The sequence below is a fragment of the Erpetoichthys calabaricus genome, chromosome 15 (assembly GCF_900747795.2).
Source record: "Erpetoichthys calabaricus chromosome 15, fErpCal1.3, whole genome shotgun sequence".
NCBI classification, from domain to species: Eukaryota; Metazoa; Chordata; class Cladistia; order Polypteriformes; family Polypteridae; genus Erpetoichthys; species Erpetoichthys calabaricus.
In genome coordinates, this window is record NC_041408.2 from 76,165,072 (window position 1) to 76,179,836 (window position 14,765).

The following is a 14,765-nucleotide window of genomic DNA, read 5'->3' on the forward strand; positions in this document are numbered from 1 at the left end:
TTACTTTCGGTTAGCTTATTCCATTTATGGTAAATAAAGGAAATGTCTAATTCTTGTTGAAGGGGGGTTGCAGTCTGGTTTTAAATCCAGCCATTTCCTCATTTTTAATATCCGCACAAAAGAGAAAAGAGGGCATTTCTTTTAGAACATTGAGACCTTTGACTTTGGTCAGCCTTTTTTTTGAAGAAAAAGCAAATATAACATACTTGGCACACCTTCAGTGAATATAATCAAATGCATGAATAATACAGGCACACAATAATCTATTCAAAAATAGAATATTTACTGTACACACAATTTTCTGTGTGTGGCTATATGCCATAGTAAAGTATAAAACAGAAGTTATTTTAATAGAATGGTGTGTGTTTGTTTTTTTTTTTTGTTTTTTTTTGCTGGGATGAAAATGGTAATTTGTCTTACAATTTTTTTATTTTTTTTTAGCTTAAAGGAAAAAGAGACTCAGATTTCATATATGGAAAAAGAACTTCTTCAGTTGAAAGAAACAGTGGAAACGCAAAAAAATAAAAATAACGTAAGTTGTAAAATATAACAATATGAGAACAAGTTATTCCCCTTTCGGAATTCTGTTTTTGTTTTTTTCCTCCTAGTCCAGATACAGCTCAGGAAAGTGATCCAGTAGCCGTGAACAAAGAAAAGGTCAACAATCCACTGTGACACTACATGCTGAAACACCGCAAAATCTCCTCTTTAATTCAGTTATATTATTAATGTGAATATCATTCATTCATTTAAAATGGGTGTAGTTGTCTGCACTTAATTCGCACTTAAAGTAAAAACCATCATAAACCAGACATACGTTTTGAAGAATGACAATATTATGGATGTCGGTCTGGATAGGAACATTTTAATATCTGTGTGTGTGTGTGTATGTGTGATATACAGTACTGTGCAAAAGTTTTAGGCAAGTGTGGAAAAAATGCTGTAAACAAAGAATGCTTTCAGAAATATAAATAATGATTGTTTATTGTTATCAATTTACAAAATGCAAAGTGAGTGAACAAAAGAAAAATCTAAATCAAATCAATATTTGGTGTTACTACCTTTTGCCTTCAAACCAGCATGAATTCTTATAGGTACATTTGCACAAAGTCAGGGATTTTGTAGGATTCTAGTCAGGTGTTTGATCAACCAATTCTACCAAACAGGTGCTAATGATCATCAATGTCACACGTAGGTTGAAACACAGCCATTAACTGAAACAGAAACAGCTGTGTAGGAGGCTTAAAACTGGGTGAGGAACAGCCAAACTCTGCTACCAAGGTGAGGTTGTGGAAGACAGTTTCATGTCATGGCAAGATTGAGCACAGCAACAAGACACAAGGTAGTTATACTGCATCAGCAAGGTCTCTCCCAGACAAAGATTTCAAAGCAGACTGAGTTTTCAAGATGTGCTGTTCAAAGAAACGGGCAACGTTGAGGATTGTAGACGCAGTGGTCGGCCAAGGAAACTTAGTGTAGCAGATGAGACACACAAAGCTTATTACCCTTCGAAATCGGAAGATGTCCAGCAGTGCCATCAGCTCAGAACTGGCAGAAACCAGTGGGACCCAGGTACACCTATCTACTGTCCGGAGAAGTCTGGCCAGAAGTGGTCTTCATGGAAGAGTTGCAGCCAAAAAGCCATACCTCAGACGTGGAAACAAGGCCAAGCGACTCAAGTATGCACGAAAACATAGGAACTAGGGTGCAGAAAAATGGCAGCAGGTGCTCTGGACTGATGAGTCAAAATTTGAAATATATGGCTGTAGCAGAAGGCAGTTTGTTCATTGAAGGGCTGGAGAGCGGTACAATAATGAGTGTCTGCAGGCAACAATAAAGCATGGTGGAGGTTCCTTGAACGTTTGGGGCTGCATTTCTGCAAATGGAGTTGGAGATTTGGTCAGGATAAATGGTGTTGTCAATGCTGATATATAGGCAGATACTTATCCATCATGCAATACCATCAGGGAGGCATATGATTGGCCCCAAATTTATTCTGCAGCAGGACAATGACCCCAAACATACAGCTAAAGTCCATTAAGAACTATCTTCAGCGTAAACAAGAACAAGAAGTCCTGGAAGTGATGGTATGGCCCCCACAGAGCCCTGATCTCAAAATCATCGAGTGTGTCTGGGATTACATGAAGAGACAGAAGGATGTGAGGAAGCCTACATCCACAGAAGATCTGTGGTTAGTTCTCCAAGATGTCTGGAACAACCTACTAGCCGAGTTCCTTCAAAAACTGTGTGCAAGTGTACCTAGAAGAATTGATGGTGTTTTGAAGGCAAAGGGTGGTCACACCAAATATTGATTTGATTTAGATTTCTCTTTTGTTCATTTACTGCATTTTGTTGATTGATGAAAATAAATGATTAACACTGCAATTTTTGAAAAAAAATAAATAAATACTGAACTTATTCCTGCAGGGAAGGTGGGTTTTTTTTTTTTGTTGTTGTTTTTTTTTTTCCTCTTAAGTCTAATTTTCGTCACAGTCATGGTATATATTCATTTACTGCATGAAATTTTACATTCTAAAGTGAAGCATTTTTTTTATACATATTAAAATAGCTATTCTGCTTTTGTGCTTGAAGATGGAGATGAAGGGTGCCAGGGTCTAAATGTTAAAAACAAGTCTTAACACTTGAAAAATTCTGACGGTTGACATCAAACACAGAGGAACCGTCCTTTCACCAACTCTACAGCGTACAAACACCCAGCGTGATAAACCAAAAATTAATCTGTCCATAAGACTTTCTTCCAGTCTGTGTTAGTCCACAGCCAGTATTTCAAGGCCCTGTTTTTTGTGTGTGTAAGCAAGTTCTTTAAATGCAAGGCTTAAACTTCTAATGTTGATAATGCTCTCTTGTTTCATTTAATTGCCATTTTCTTGCTGTTCTCCCTAGAATTTACAACATTCTAGAGTGTAATATTGCTCAAGTAGTACTTCAGAGGGTATAGTAACGGTCTGTTCAAACTCTGCCTTAATACCGACACAGGGGTTTTAAGTAATCAACAGAAGTTGGGACACCTGTGCAAATTGTTTGCTTCAACTTGCAAGGCTTAATTTACAGTACTTTAACTGCTTCAGAACATCAGTAGGTTGTATCTTTTTAGTTCCCCGAACAAGGCCCATTTGTAATATTCTGAAATTTCCTTTTTTCAGTTTTTGCTAACCTAAACTTTTAAAATTTTAATTCTGGCAATTTCCTGTTTACCTTTTTCACCATTTTTAATCAGTCATTACATTTCAACTGATTAAATTTGAAGACCCACTTTGGTGTTCTAAAACTTTTGACCGGTTGGTGTCAGTTATTTCTTTGCCATCATGATATACAAAGACCAAAACACAAAACTTTTAAGTTTTTAGCTTCATCGTGCTGCTCTACATTTACAGTGAACAACCCATTTTATTTCTAAATATAACTGCTTAGTCTGGTAGTTCATGGTGGTGCTCTGTAACCTCCTGCGGCATGGGCATGTGAAGGATTGTTATTTATTTTTATTCTGTGAAACAAGGTCGAAAGGTTTGGCATTGAGGTGTCCTTTGAAGAGGACTGAGTATCGATGCATCACAGAATACTTTGTAAATCTATGGTTTTTGGATTTGTTTTATAAGATGTGGTTAATAACATATTCAGTATTCTCTTGGTTGTATTTTTACATACTTGTCTGTCTTCTCCTTCTACTCGATTGTAGTTATGTTAGCACTTTTTTTGTCACAAAGCTGCTTGCTCCACAGTGAACTTTCATTGGACCAAATTCACCAGCTCTATCATGGTGGTTTGCTCATACAGTGCCATGTGCATGAGTTTCACTATTCATGTCCACATATGATGACCAATTTAAATTGTCATCACTATCTCTTCATTCAACTTATGGTTCAGTTTCATAGTTTAATTTTGTTGTACAATAGACCTTTTTTTAGCTTCATGTACAGGTATATGCCTGTGTCCAGCAGGGAGCACTTTGTTTTCTCTTGAAGGCTCTACCTCACTCATGAATATTGATGATTTACCTTAGAGTGGCAGAACACAGAAAATTAATGCGTTTGTTTTTTGCAGTTATTTCGTCTACATGATGGCAGCAGAATACTGTCGCTTGTCATCAAAATCGGTTAACTAGAGTGTTGCTTGGTATTAACCATGTATACATAGAATTCCAAGCCCAAGAAGTGTTCACCAGAGTTGGGTAGAGGGTCATTCATGTGTACAGAGTATGGTGAAGTCCTTACTTGCATGCAATGTGTCGCCACTCTCTCACACCATAAGCGGATATAAACATCCTTACCTTGAGACCTCTCTATTGCATGAGATTTTTTAGGTTTGGAATATTTGTAATTAAGAGACAAACTTAACAAGGAAATCAGTGTTGTAAGTATTAGAGAAAATTTTATTATGATGCAAGAGAAAGATTCAAATAACCTTAGCACCTGTATGTTTGATGCACATAAATACATCATTAATTCTGTAACTTTGCCGGCTAGCTATAAAGTACCACACATTTAACACCAGAGCTCTGCTACTAAATTTGTCCACAACTGGCAGAACTCTGTACCGTAGCTTTCTAAAGTATGCTATTGCTTTAATGCTACTCCTTTCTTAAAAATTCGGGTACTATTTGTGCAGGAGCCAATGCCAGTCTCTCTTGCTTTGTATATGCAGCCTGTTTGGGTGTATTATCACACTTCAGATTTTAATCCTAAATCTGACCTCTTCTGTGTTCGGTAATTGTGTGTGTGTGTGTGTGTGTGTGTGTGTGTGTGTGTAACACTAAGGGTGGTATCAAATGTGGTTTTGTCAACGCACTTTTCCCCCCCACTTTGTTAGGATCTTCGTGAGAAAAACTGGAACGCAATGGAGGCATTGACTGCTGCAGAAAAATCAAATGAAGGAAAATTGTGTGCAACCAAGGCAGCAAAGGTTAGAAAGTGCACTGATTGTCACTGCATGATACACTGTAATCTGCATAGTATTCTTATCGGACACAAGGGATCTGGACTTCACTGGTAACATGCAGTGCCTACATTAGCAGTTTATTATCTGTTTTAATGGAACCACCTTTGAGTGAGACTTCATAGTAGATTACATATATTTGCTATATTGATAAATATTAAGACTAACATGTTTGTGTGCAGTCATGTACTATATGTATAGCATGAGAGTTGATACAAAAATTTGCAACACTTTTGCCACTTCAGTCTTTAATTTGAAATGCCCCTCTGGTCACATCAGTGCCACAAAACAGTCAGACTCTCTGCAAGTGTGCTGTTTGTCTTCTATGGCTCACCATGCAGTGATGTGAATTTTTAACAAGGGCCTTATAAATACTCTTCTGGAGAAGGAATTGTAAATGAACATGCACAGATAGTTCTATGAAAATAGTGCTATTGATAAAACTACAGTTACTGGGCTTCACAAGTTGCGAGTTCTGAGGAAAGCCAAACTGCAATCGCTCTGGCCTTGCCTTAAGAAAGGGATGCATGCCCATTTGTTTTCTCAATGTGGCATGGGCTGAAATTATCCAGAATATTCAAAAATGTATTTTTGAGGATGTAGAATTACTTGCTATAAGTGTGCAGACAATTACTGGTATTTTTAATCCCAGAAAATGAAGACTTCTGAAAATGCTGTCCAGAGCTGTGTATTTTTGAAAGTGGTCCCCAAGCAGACTTCTGTAAATGATTTGAAAACGCTAGTGTGGATGGACATCATTTTCATTTTAAAAATGCCATTTTTAAATGAGAATTTAGTGTAGATGCAGCATCATCTTTCATCCTGTGAATATGTTACAACAATTCTGAAATTTTAAATATTAACAGTAAAAATGTGTTGCAAAGCTTTTGGAAAACCCTCATCAGAGTATGTGTGAAATAAAAATTTATAGTGTGTGTGATGCTGTATAATACTGAGAACACAGACATGCATAGTGGCCAAGAAGTTGGAAACACAACCATGTCCTGTAGTAATGGTTAGGTTTTTAAATTTAATCATTCTATGGCACAGCTTACATAGTCAAGTTCAAAATCTTCCCTACACCCATTCATGAGAAAGATTTGTATGTAACAAAGCTTATATCTCCAGAGCAGACTGTTAACCTTCACCTGCTGTCCAGTTCATTCTTAATAAAAGTCCAGGACCCAACCGCTTGAATTGCTGATTCTCATGCTAATCACATTGTAAGCTACAGCAAATCATCCCAGCATAGTTTAGAGATTAGGCAAATTTAAGCAAAATGGATATCTACATGCACTGAAAACCTCAGATATGCCTTTACATATTGTCCTTGAACATTATGATAAGGAAGGAAGACTAAACCAGATCTGTTTGGAATTAAATGGCCACCTTAAGTACATGAGGCTTAAATAGTGAATTAAACAAGCCATACCAAGAAATCCAACATCTTTTCCCAATGTGTAACTTCTTAATAGGCATTCCTGGTGTTTTTTGTAGATACTGTATATATGTGCTTATTTTTAAAGGTGCTATGTAAATGTTTATTTTTTTAAATACATGGCCCTCAAAGTTGGTTATAATTGGAAAGTTACCTCTGGACCCACACCTTTTTGGAGGCACTCGCTTCCTTTACACATTGTCCCTCAATTACTCAGTGTTTTTACCTTTTTGGCCACATTCTGACATGTAAGTAATGTGTTGGGTTGTGTTTTTCTTTCTTCTTCCCTTGGTAGTAAGGCTCAGTCATCAATCTGAAGGGAAATCTTTATAAACTATATTTAAAAAAAAAAATAAATATATTGAGAAAGTCGTGTTTTTTCTGAAGTGAGATTTTATAATGTTTACCAAGTGGTTTTTCTTTTTTTCCATCTTTGCTCAGGATCTCGCAGAACAGCAGCTCTGTATGCTGCAGAAGGAGACGAGGGAAGTACTTCAGGTTCTCTTTCCACAAGTTTCTGTAGCTACAGACCAGGTACCTTGTGCTGTTGATGTGTTCTTACCTGCAGGGTCCCAGCAAATAATAACAAAGAACTGTGAATTACCAAGATACACACTTGCATTCATTGTAAAGCACCCGAGGAGGTGCTTAGAAAAAGAGAACCCTTGAATTATTTTGCAAAGCTCCTTGAAATACTTAGTTAGCAAATAATGAAAAACATCTTGTTTGAGCAAAATCTGGATATTTTTTTCCCAAGAACATGCTATGGTTATAGAATAACATGTGTGAGTGTTGCATTTCTTCCAAAAGTGAAATGAAACACTGTCTAAATCGGCACAGAACCCAACAACACTCCTCTTAAATAACTCCTAAATAGAAACTCGTGTTTTTAACCTTGCCAGATATGGGTAACTGCCATCTGAGTTGTGCTTTTCTCAGACCCACATAGCACCTTTTGGACCTGCTCTAATCACTTATGGCACTGGCATTATACTGATTAGGGCACATCAGCCCTTCTAAATAGCCTGTCTGTATCATCTGACGTTTGTGTCTTATCTCCCTGTCACGTTCAATCTATCAGCTGGTTTGTGTGCCTTCAGCGAATACCTATTTTTGATTTTTTAAAAAAAAAAACAAAAACAATTACCCGCACAGATCAGAGGCACACTTTAAAACCATTGGCTACATATGACCAACAAAGAATAAAATCCTGAAGATGTATATGAAAAAAGGATGGAGGACATGCTTGAAGTGAATAGTCTTGCTGATTGTCACTTGTGGACTGAGCAGGTAGCTTCTCTCACTTACTGGTATTTAGATTGCTTTGAGTTTTTTTGATTACAGATTTCCAGTAGTCATTCAGGACATCAAGTCTACACTAGGAATGTGCCCATTCTCTTCACTTTGTGTTCTGATTTGTGTGTTTTAAACCTATTTTAAGTCTTCCACGTTTGCTCATGGTTTGATTTCACTTTTTTCCAGCCCAACTGGCTAGAAGAATTTAAACAAAAAGCACAGGAAAGCGTCAATCAACAAAGTGCTACAGCCACAGAATCAATGGTAAGTCTTGCTTTTAACCTTAGCATGGTCATAAGGTACTGGTGCCCTTAGGCCATACTTTCATGAGTCACCTTCTTATTGTAATACTTGGCTGCAGGAATTGGCACTTAAACTAAAAGAAGCTGAAGCATCTCAAAGCACTTTACAGGCAGAATGTGAGCAGTACAGAAATGTTCTCGCAGAGACTGTAAGTGACTCCTCTGACATTTAACATGACATTTCTGGCACATCGTCACTCTTTGTTCATACAAATTTGTGTGTCTGCTTTTACAGGAGGGGATGCTTAAAGACTTGCAAAAGAGTGTGGAGGAAGAGGAGCTTGTATGGAAAGCAAAGCTTTCCGACTCTGAAGATGAGCTGAATAAGGTAATTTGGCAAATCTTGTGTTCATGAACTAGCACAGATAACGGTTTCACTATGACACACAAGACAGATTTTTAAGATGTTCCCTGCTATGTTCTGTTACTGAAACCACCTCATCATCCCCATATGTTTTACAAGAGAGGCTTATGTTTTGAAAAATTCAAATCTAGTAATTGCATAAACTAGTTTCATATTTTAAAAATAGTCCAATTCTGAATGAGCAAACCCTTAAAATGTCCAGCTGTTCCTTGAATAATCTTCATCTGGTACTTGGGTTTTACTGCCATATCCCAACATGTCTGTTTTTTAAATGGCTAACCCTTACTTAGGTTTGGGTAAGTGGGCATGCCCTCCAGTGGACTGGTGCGCTGGCCAAGGTTGGGTTCTGCCATGTGCAAGACATTTAATGGAATAAACGCCTGCTCTCCAAGACATTGAAATGGACTAAGAGGGTGCAAAAAATAGATGGATGGTATGGATTAATATATCAAGTTGTGCTGGCATTACAGACAAACCTCCCTTCACAAATCTTAACACTGACCACACTTGGCAAAACTAAGATGTTGATTAAAAAAGAAAAAAAAAAATCCAAGAAAGTTTTTTGAATCTTAAATTCTGTTTCCACTGATTGTAATGAAGTTACTTATTGAATGATACAATTACAGTATCAAACTTAAGCCCCAAGCTAATACATCTTTACTTAACCAGTTTTATGTTGTTATTTTTCTAAATAAAATGAGAATACTTTTCTTTAAGTTTTAATACCGAGTATTATGTTCTTATGGCAAATAAGTGTTTTTCATATTCTATATGAATTAATTTGATAGACATTAGATAATGCAAAAGAATAATACAATATGCCTCCGCTGTGGTTGGTTGTGCTCTGACAAATTTTTCAGTTTAAACACTACAGTAATCCCTCCTCCATCGCGGGGGTTGCGTTCCAGAGCCACCCGCGAAATAAGAAAATCCGCGAAGTAGAAACCATATGTTTATCTGGTTATTTTTATATTGTCATGCTTGGGTCGCAGATTTGCGTAGAAACACAGGAGGTTGTAGAGAGACAGGAACATTATTCAAACACTGCAAACAAACATTTGTCTCTTTTTCAAAAGTTTAAACTGTGCTCCATGACAAGACAGAGATGACAGTTCAGTCTCACAATTAAAAGAATGCAAACATATCTTCCTCTTCAAAGGAGCAAACAAATCAATAGTGCTGTTTGGCTTTTAAGTATGCGGCACAAAGCTGTTGAAGGCGGCAGCTCACACCCCCTCCGTCAGGAGCAGAGAGAGTGAGAGAGACGGATAAAAAAATCAATACGTGCCCTTCGTGCTTTTAAGTATGTGAAGCACCGTTCAGCATGTCGTTTCAGGAAGCAGCTGCACAAAAGATAGCAAACGTGAAGATAATCTTTCAGCATTTTTAGACTAGCGTCCGTATCGTCTAGGTGTGCGAACAGCCCCCTACGTCAGCGCAAGAGAGAGAGAGGGAGAGAGAAAGTAAGTTGGGTAGCTTCTCCGCCATCTGCCAATAGCGTCCCTTGTATGAAATCAACTGGGCAAACCAACTGAGGAAGCATGTACCAGAAATTAAAAGACCCATTGTCCGCAGAAACCCGCGAAGCAGCGAAAAAATCCGCGATATATATTTAAATATGCTTACATATAAAATCCGCGATGGAGTGAAGCCGCGAAAGGCGAAGCGCGATATAGCAAGGGATTACTGTACAGCTAAAAACGCATTTAAAAATTCAGTGGATGGTTAAATGTGCAGTGCAAAACACCATTGTCACATATCATAACTGAAAAGGCATTCCAGCAGATTCTGTCCGAGATGGACAAAGCAGGAGTTTGTGTGTCTCCATCCTGTTATCTGGTTACCTAATGTAATGTTCATCAGTTGCTGTGAATTCCATTACCTTTCATTGTGCCCTTTCCAAATAAAACCTGAGAGTGGTAGAAGGAGCTTAGCAGCATCTTTTGCGGAGGACATTAACTTCTGTCAGAGCAAGTGTCCGGTTTTCAGCGACATGGTATACCATACTGAGTGAAAGGGGGAGATGCACCTGAGAGAGAGTGTGGGAAAGAAAAGCAGACCGATGATACAAGAGTGACTTGGAAGAGAATTGAGAACTGGGGACTGCCGTATACTGTAGGAATAAATAAATGTTTTTTCTGCCCCTTAGCAAAAAAAGGCACAAAAAGCCCTTATTGGGCAGAATCACAAAGTTAGGAACTGTATGACGCACCTGTACAATGCAGATGTTTCTTGAACACTTTTTTTTTTTTTTTGGAAGTATTTTTATAGATTTTGGTAAAGTCTCAAATCTAGTTTTTACTATCGTGTACTGTTTTGTTGCAGTCACCTCCTTTTTGTGATCTTTTTCCGCTCATACAAGTATACATTTACAGTACAACACCTGCAACTAGGACGACTGTGGTGATCTAAAAGTAGAAGGAATACAGCTCAAATATACCAAGCATTGTTAATGGGATAGCCATGCTAAAGAGTCTCATGATATTAAAAAGGACTGGCCACTCTTTATGCTTTTGTTTCCAGGGCAGAAGAGTGTTACACATAAACAACTTTTTTTTTTTTTTTGCCTCCTCTTTATATAAAACTTGAACCGATGAAAGTGTTTGTGAAAGTGATGAACATGTAATGACAGAAAACTGATGCCAAGTTTAAGGAAGGCATTTATATTGTTCCACAAATCGGGCACAACATCAATGTCAAGCAGTTAGAAGATCTGCTAGTGGGACTGGAGAATCGCATGGAAGGCATTCAAGAATGTTCTTGAGATTTCTTGGCTACAACTACAGAGCACCAAATTGCATCCAGCTGGTTTGACAACGTGTCAGTCACACAAAACCATGATGTGCAGCATGTCACTGAAGATACATTTTCTGTATTCGTTTTTTCCTGCTAATCTTGGTACAGTCTGTGACAAATGAGATGAGTTTTCACCAGGGGCCTCATGTATAAACAGTGCGTACGCACAAAAATTTTGCATAAGCCCGTTTCCACGCTCAAATCGCAATGTATAAAACCTAAACTTGGTGTAAAGCCACGCACATTTTCATGGTAGCTCCAACCCTGGCATACACAAGTTCTCTGCTCGGTTTTGCAAACTGGCGGCACCCAGCGTCAAAGCAGTGCTGCTGTTCCTGTGTGGTTTCACTTTCTTTTTTACATCCACAATGCCGGCTTTATCAAATGCACTGAAATTAACTGCATATTGTTCATTAGTTTAAGGCATCTGATTGTAATTAACCTGTAACAATATAATGGTCCACGGAATGTCCAAACTATTCTAAATACCATAGCTGCTTTAGCGTCGTTACTGTCACTGCACCACCTTCTTCTTTCAGTTGCTCCCGTTGGGGGTTGCCACAGTGGATCATCTTTTTCCATATTACTCTCACTGCACCACTCGGAGCAGCTGATCGGAAAGAGAATTACCAGTATACAGAATCAAGCACACGCTGCTTCAGCCATTTGCTATTTGAATTGCTCTCATCCAACAAACTCTTCAGAGCCTTTCCTATACAGACCTCGCGGTTGAGAAACCATTTCATCCCAAGAACTATAAACACACTCAATCAGTCCATCAAGTACTCCTTATAGAACTGTTTGTACCTAGAAGTACAATTACCTCACTGTAAACTTGCGATAGTTATAATATTGCACAACCTGCACCAATTTATAAAGCGCGTATTTACATATGATGACGATATCACTTTTAAGATGAAATGCAGCAAAATATGTTATACAGATATAGATTTAAATGAAGTTAAAAGTTTTATTGTTAATAATTTAAACATGATGACACAGTGGCGCAGCGCTAGCTAGTTCAGGGATTGTTCCTGCCTCGTGCTGTTTTCTTGCTGGGACTGGCGCGACACTGGATGGATAGATAGAATAATTAAACACATACTATGTTCCTTAAATTTTGAAGAATCAGAGTTCTTAGCTTGCAGATAGCTTAATATCTATTACAGAGCTGATTGTGTGGTGATTTGGTTACTTGGAGAAAGAAAAGGAAGGACAGGAATTGGGGGTTAGTACATTTAAAATAATTTATTGTAGCAGTACTGTCTTTTTCATCGAAGGTCACTCACAATCACTGTGCCACTGTGTTCCTATGTTTAATAACATGCTTTAACTCCTATCATCATGAAAATATCAAGTATACATCTCAGTATTTTAATTATTCAGAGAGCTGTAATATCTACTTTAATGACAAAATAAACTACATGATTGAAGTGGAAATTTTGAGATTAAAGATGGCATTTCGAGCTTTTTCTCACTGTGTCCCTATTTTTTATTTTTTTTCCTCTCTCTGTACCCTAATAAGCTCTCATATGACACTCAGACAGTGGGCTGTGACTCGCCTTTTCACGGCGACTTTGATATCTGACCGCTTCTTTTTTTATTTCGGGAACTGTGCATCTTTGTGAACTTGAGCTTTCGAGTTCCTCTGACAGGCTATGTCACTCGATCAACTTCCTTTTGTTGATTTTATATCGCTGTTTAAACCAACAAATAGTAAGTTTTTCCTTGCTGCCTCCTTGGTATTCACTGAAATTCTTCTATTTTTCCCCCCTGTGCTTTTCCCATTGTCTTATCACAGAAGTCATAGCTTAAGGGCTATTTATATTGATTTGTATATTCAAAGAGGCGTAATTCTGGGAAGAGTTGGGGCGGGACAGCAGGCGCGTGCCTGTGCATTACTTTTTACGCTGACCGGGATTTATGGAGCGGAAGAACGTGAAAGTTGGCATACGCACAGATTTAGGCATCTGGATTTTTTTGTGCGTACGAACATTTCCGCTTTTGTCCGTATGCCATGTTATAGTGTTAATTTTTTATGCACAGCGTTCTACATGAGGCCTCAGGACATTGCAACAAAGGAAGAGCAGTTTCAAAGCAAGTGGTATCCAACGTTTGTGTGATGGTGAAACAAGAAGCATTAGATGTTAACTACAATCAAATAGTCAGCAAAACATTTTTAGCTCAATTGAACTAATGCAATTTGTCTGAATCATTAAGTGATTAAACACACTAAATTTAGTAAAAGTTATAAAGTAAAAATGTTTCTCCAAATTCCTACGTGAGTCTGTCTGAAATTTTTGGTTTTCAGATATATTTGTGTTTAAGCTTGAAGCTGTCTATCATCAGAACTTTTTCAGGAAACCAATTTTTGAAAAAATATGTTGTCCAGTGTCATTTGAAATTTTTTTTTTAAATTCAAAAAGTGACTGGATGATCCTATTAAGGGAAATGATTGTATTCTTGTCACTCACAATTGTTCCTCCTGTCTTTTTATAGTACTGTCTTTTTTTTACTACCATTTAGCTAAATGTATTTAGTTGTGTTTGGTGGCCACGTGTTCTGTAAATTTATGGTAGCAGATTTTAGTATTGGCCATCTGTTGGGTCCTTGGTCTTTTCCTTCTGTAGAGAATAATGTTGAAAAGCTGATTGGAGTGACAAAATGTTTCATATTCTCTTCTTACATATTTGTAAGTAGCCTTGATGGGTGGTCATGATCACGACTCCCTGTGCACAGTTAAGGTGACTTATGGTTCCCCTTTTAGATATTATCTAGGAAGTGGCTGTGTTTTATTCAGATTGTTTGTTTGTTTTCATCACGCACTGCTGTCCAGCTACGTTATGATTTAAACATCTACATGCATCACTTGGCCAGAAGTCCTTTGCTGGCCTGTAATTGGGGACCTAACTCCAGATGGGCAATTTCTTTTGTAATATCTGCTAAATTAAGCACCAACTATGAATGACTTTTAGGATGTAATCAATGCTTTTGTGTTTCAGTTGAAGATGCAGCTGTCGCTTGTGGAGGCCCAATTAGAAAAGCAGCTGGAATCTGCACAGTCTGAATGCCAGAATTACTCCGATGAACTTGAAGCGGTGAGTAGGACCACCTATAATATTAAACTTTTTATTTTTGGTTTCAATTATGATTATTGTTAGACTCAAATTTTTGGGTTTTCCCAGTGTTGTATGGGAAACCAAATGGAAGGGTAGAAATGAATTACAAATTACATATTACCCAGCATTTTACTCTAAATATTTTTGCATGTAGTATGACTATCGTTAATAATGGAAAGCTTCTTCTCTTCTGCAGAGAACCCCAAACTACAATAAATACCTCAAATGATATGGCACTACCTAGGGCAGCAAGGGGCCATAACCTAAATAGTGCAGGAATGCTTGCGTAAAGAAAAACCTTTTTTATGGCAAGCTTACAATTCATCACACCACCCCCAAAACCTGTAGCCACTGTTACTTTGATAGATCATACTGTAATATTTCATACCACTCACTATGTTGAAAGTGTAGTTCCATGTCCCAGCTTTTCCCTGGTATTTGATTAGCAGCATTTCATGCCACTGTATGCTGCAATACTGGGTGTGGATGGTATGACT

At 37.8% G+C, this 14,765-nt stretch overlaps 1 protein-coding gene across 4 annotated transcripts in view; it reads left to right on the top strand.

Moving 5' to 3' along the window:
- Nucleotides 1-14,765, top strand: part of LOC114666140 (ribosome-binding protein 1-like) — a 114,119-nt gene that overhangs the window by 60,530 nt on the left and 38,824 nt on the right. For 3 of the 4 annotated variants that reach the window (XM_028820885.2, XM_051919642.1, XM_051919644.1), the window contains exons 11-17: nucleotides 442-532; nucleotides 4,828-4,920; nucleotides 6,833-6,925; nucleotides 7,874-7,951; nucleotides 8,049-8,138; nucleotides 8,225-8,317; nucleotides 14,152-14,247. In XM_028820885.2, the coding sequence (XP_028676718.2) occupies nucleotides 442-532; nucleotides 4,828-4,920; nucleotides 6,833-6,925; nucleotides 7,874-7,951; nucleotides 8,049-8,138; nucleotides 8,225-8,317; nucleotides 14,152-14,247 (634 nt within the window). The remainder of the gene's footprint in view (nucleotides 1-441; nucleotides 533-4,827; nucleotides 4,921-6,832; nucleotides 6,926-7,873; nucleotides 7,952-8,048; nucleotides 8,139-8,224; nucleotides 8,318-14,151; nucleotides 14,248-14,765) is intronic. The other variant, XM_051919643.1, reaches the window with a different exon arrangement.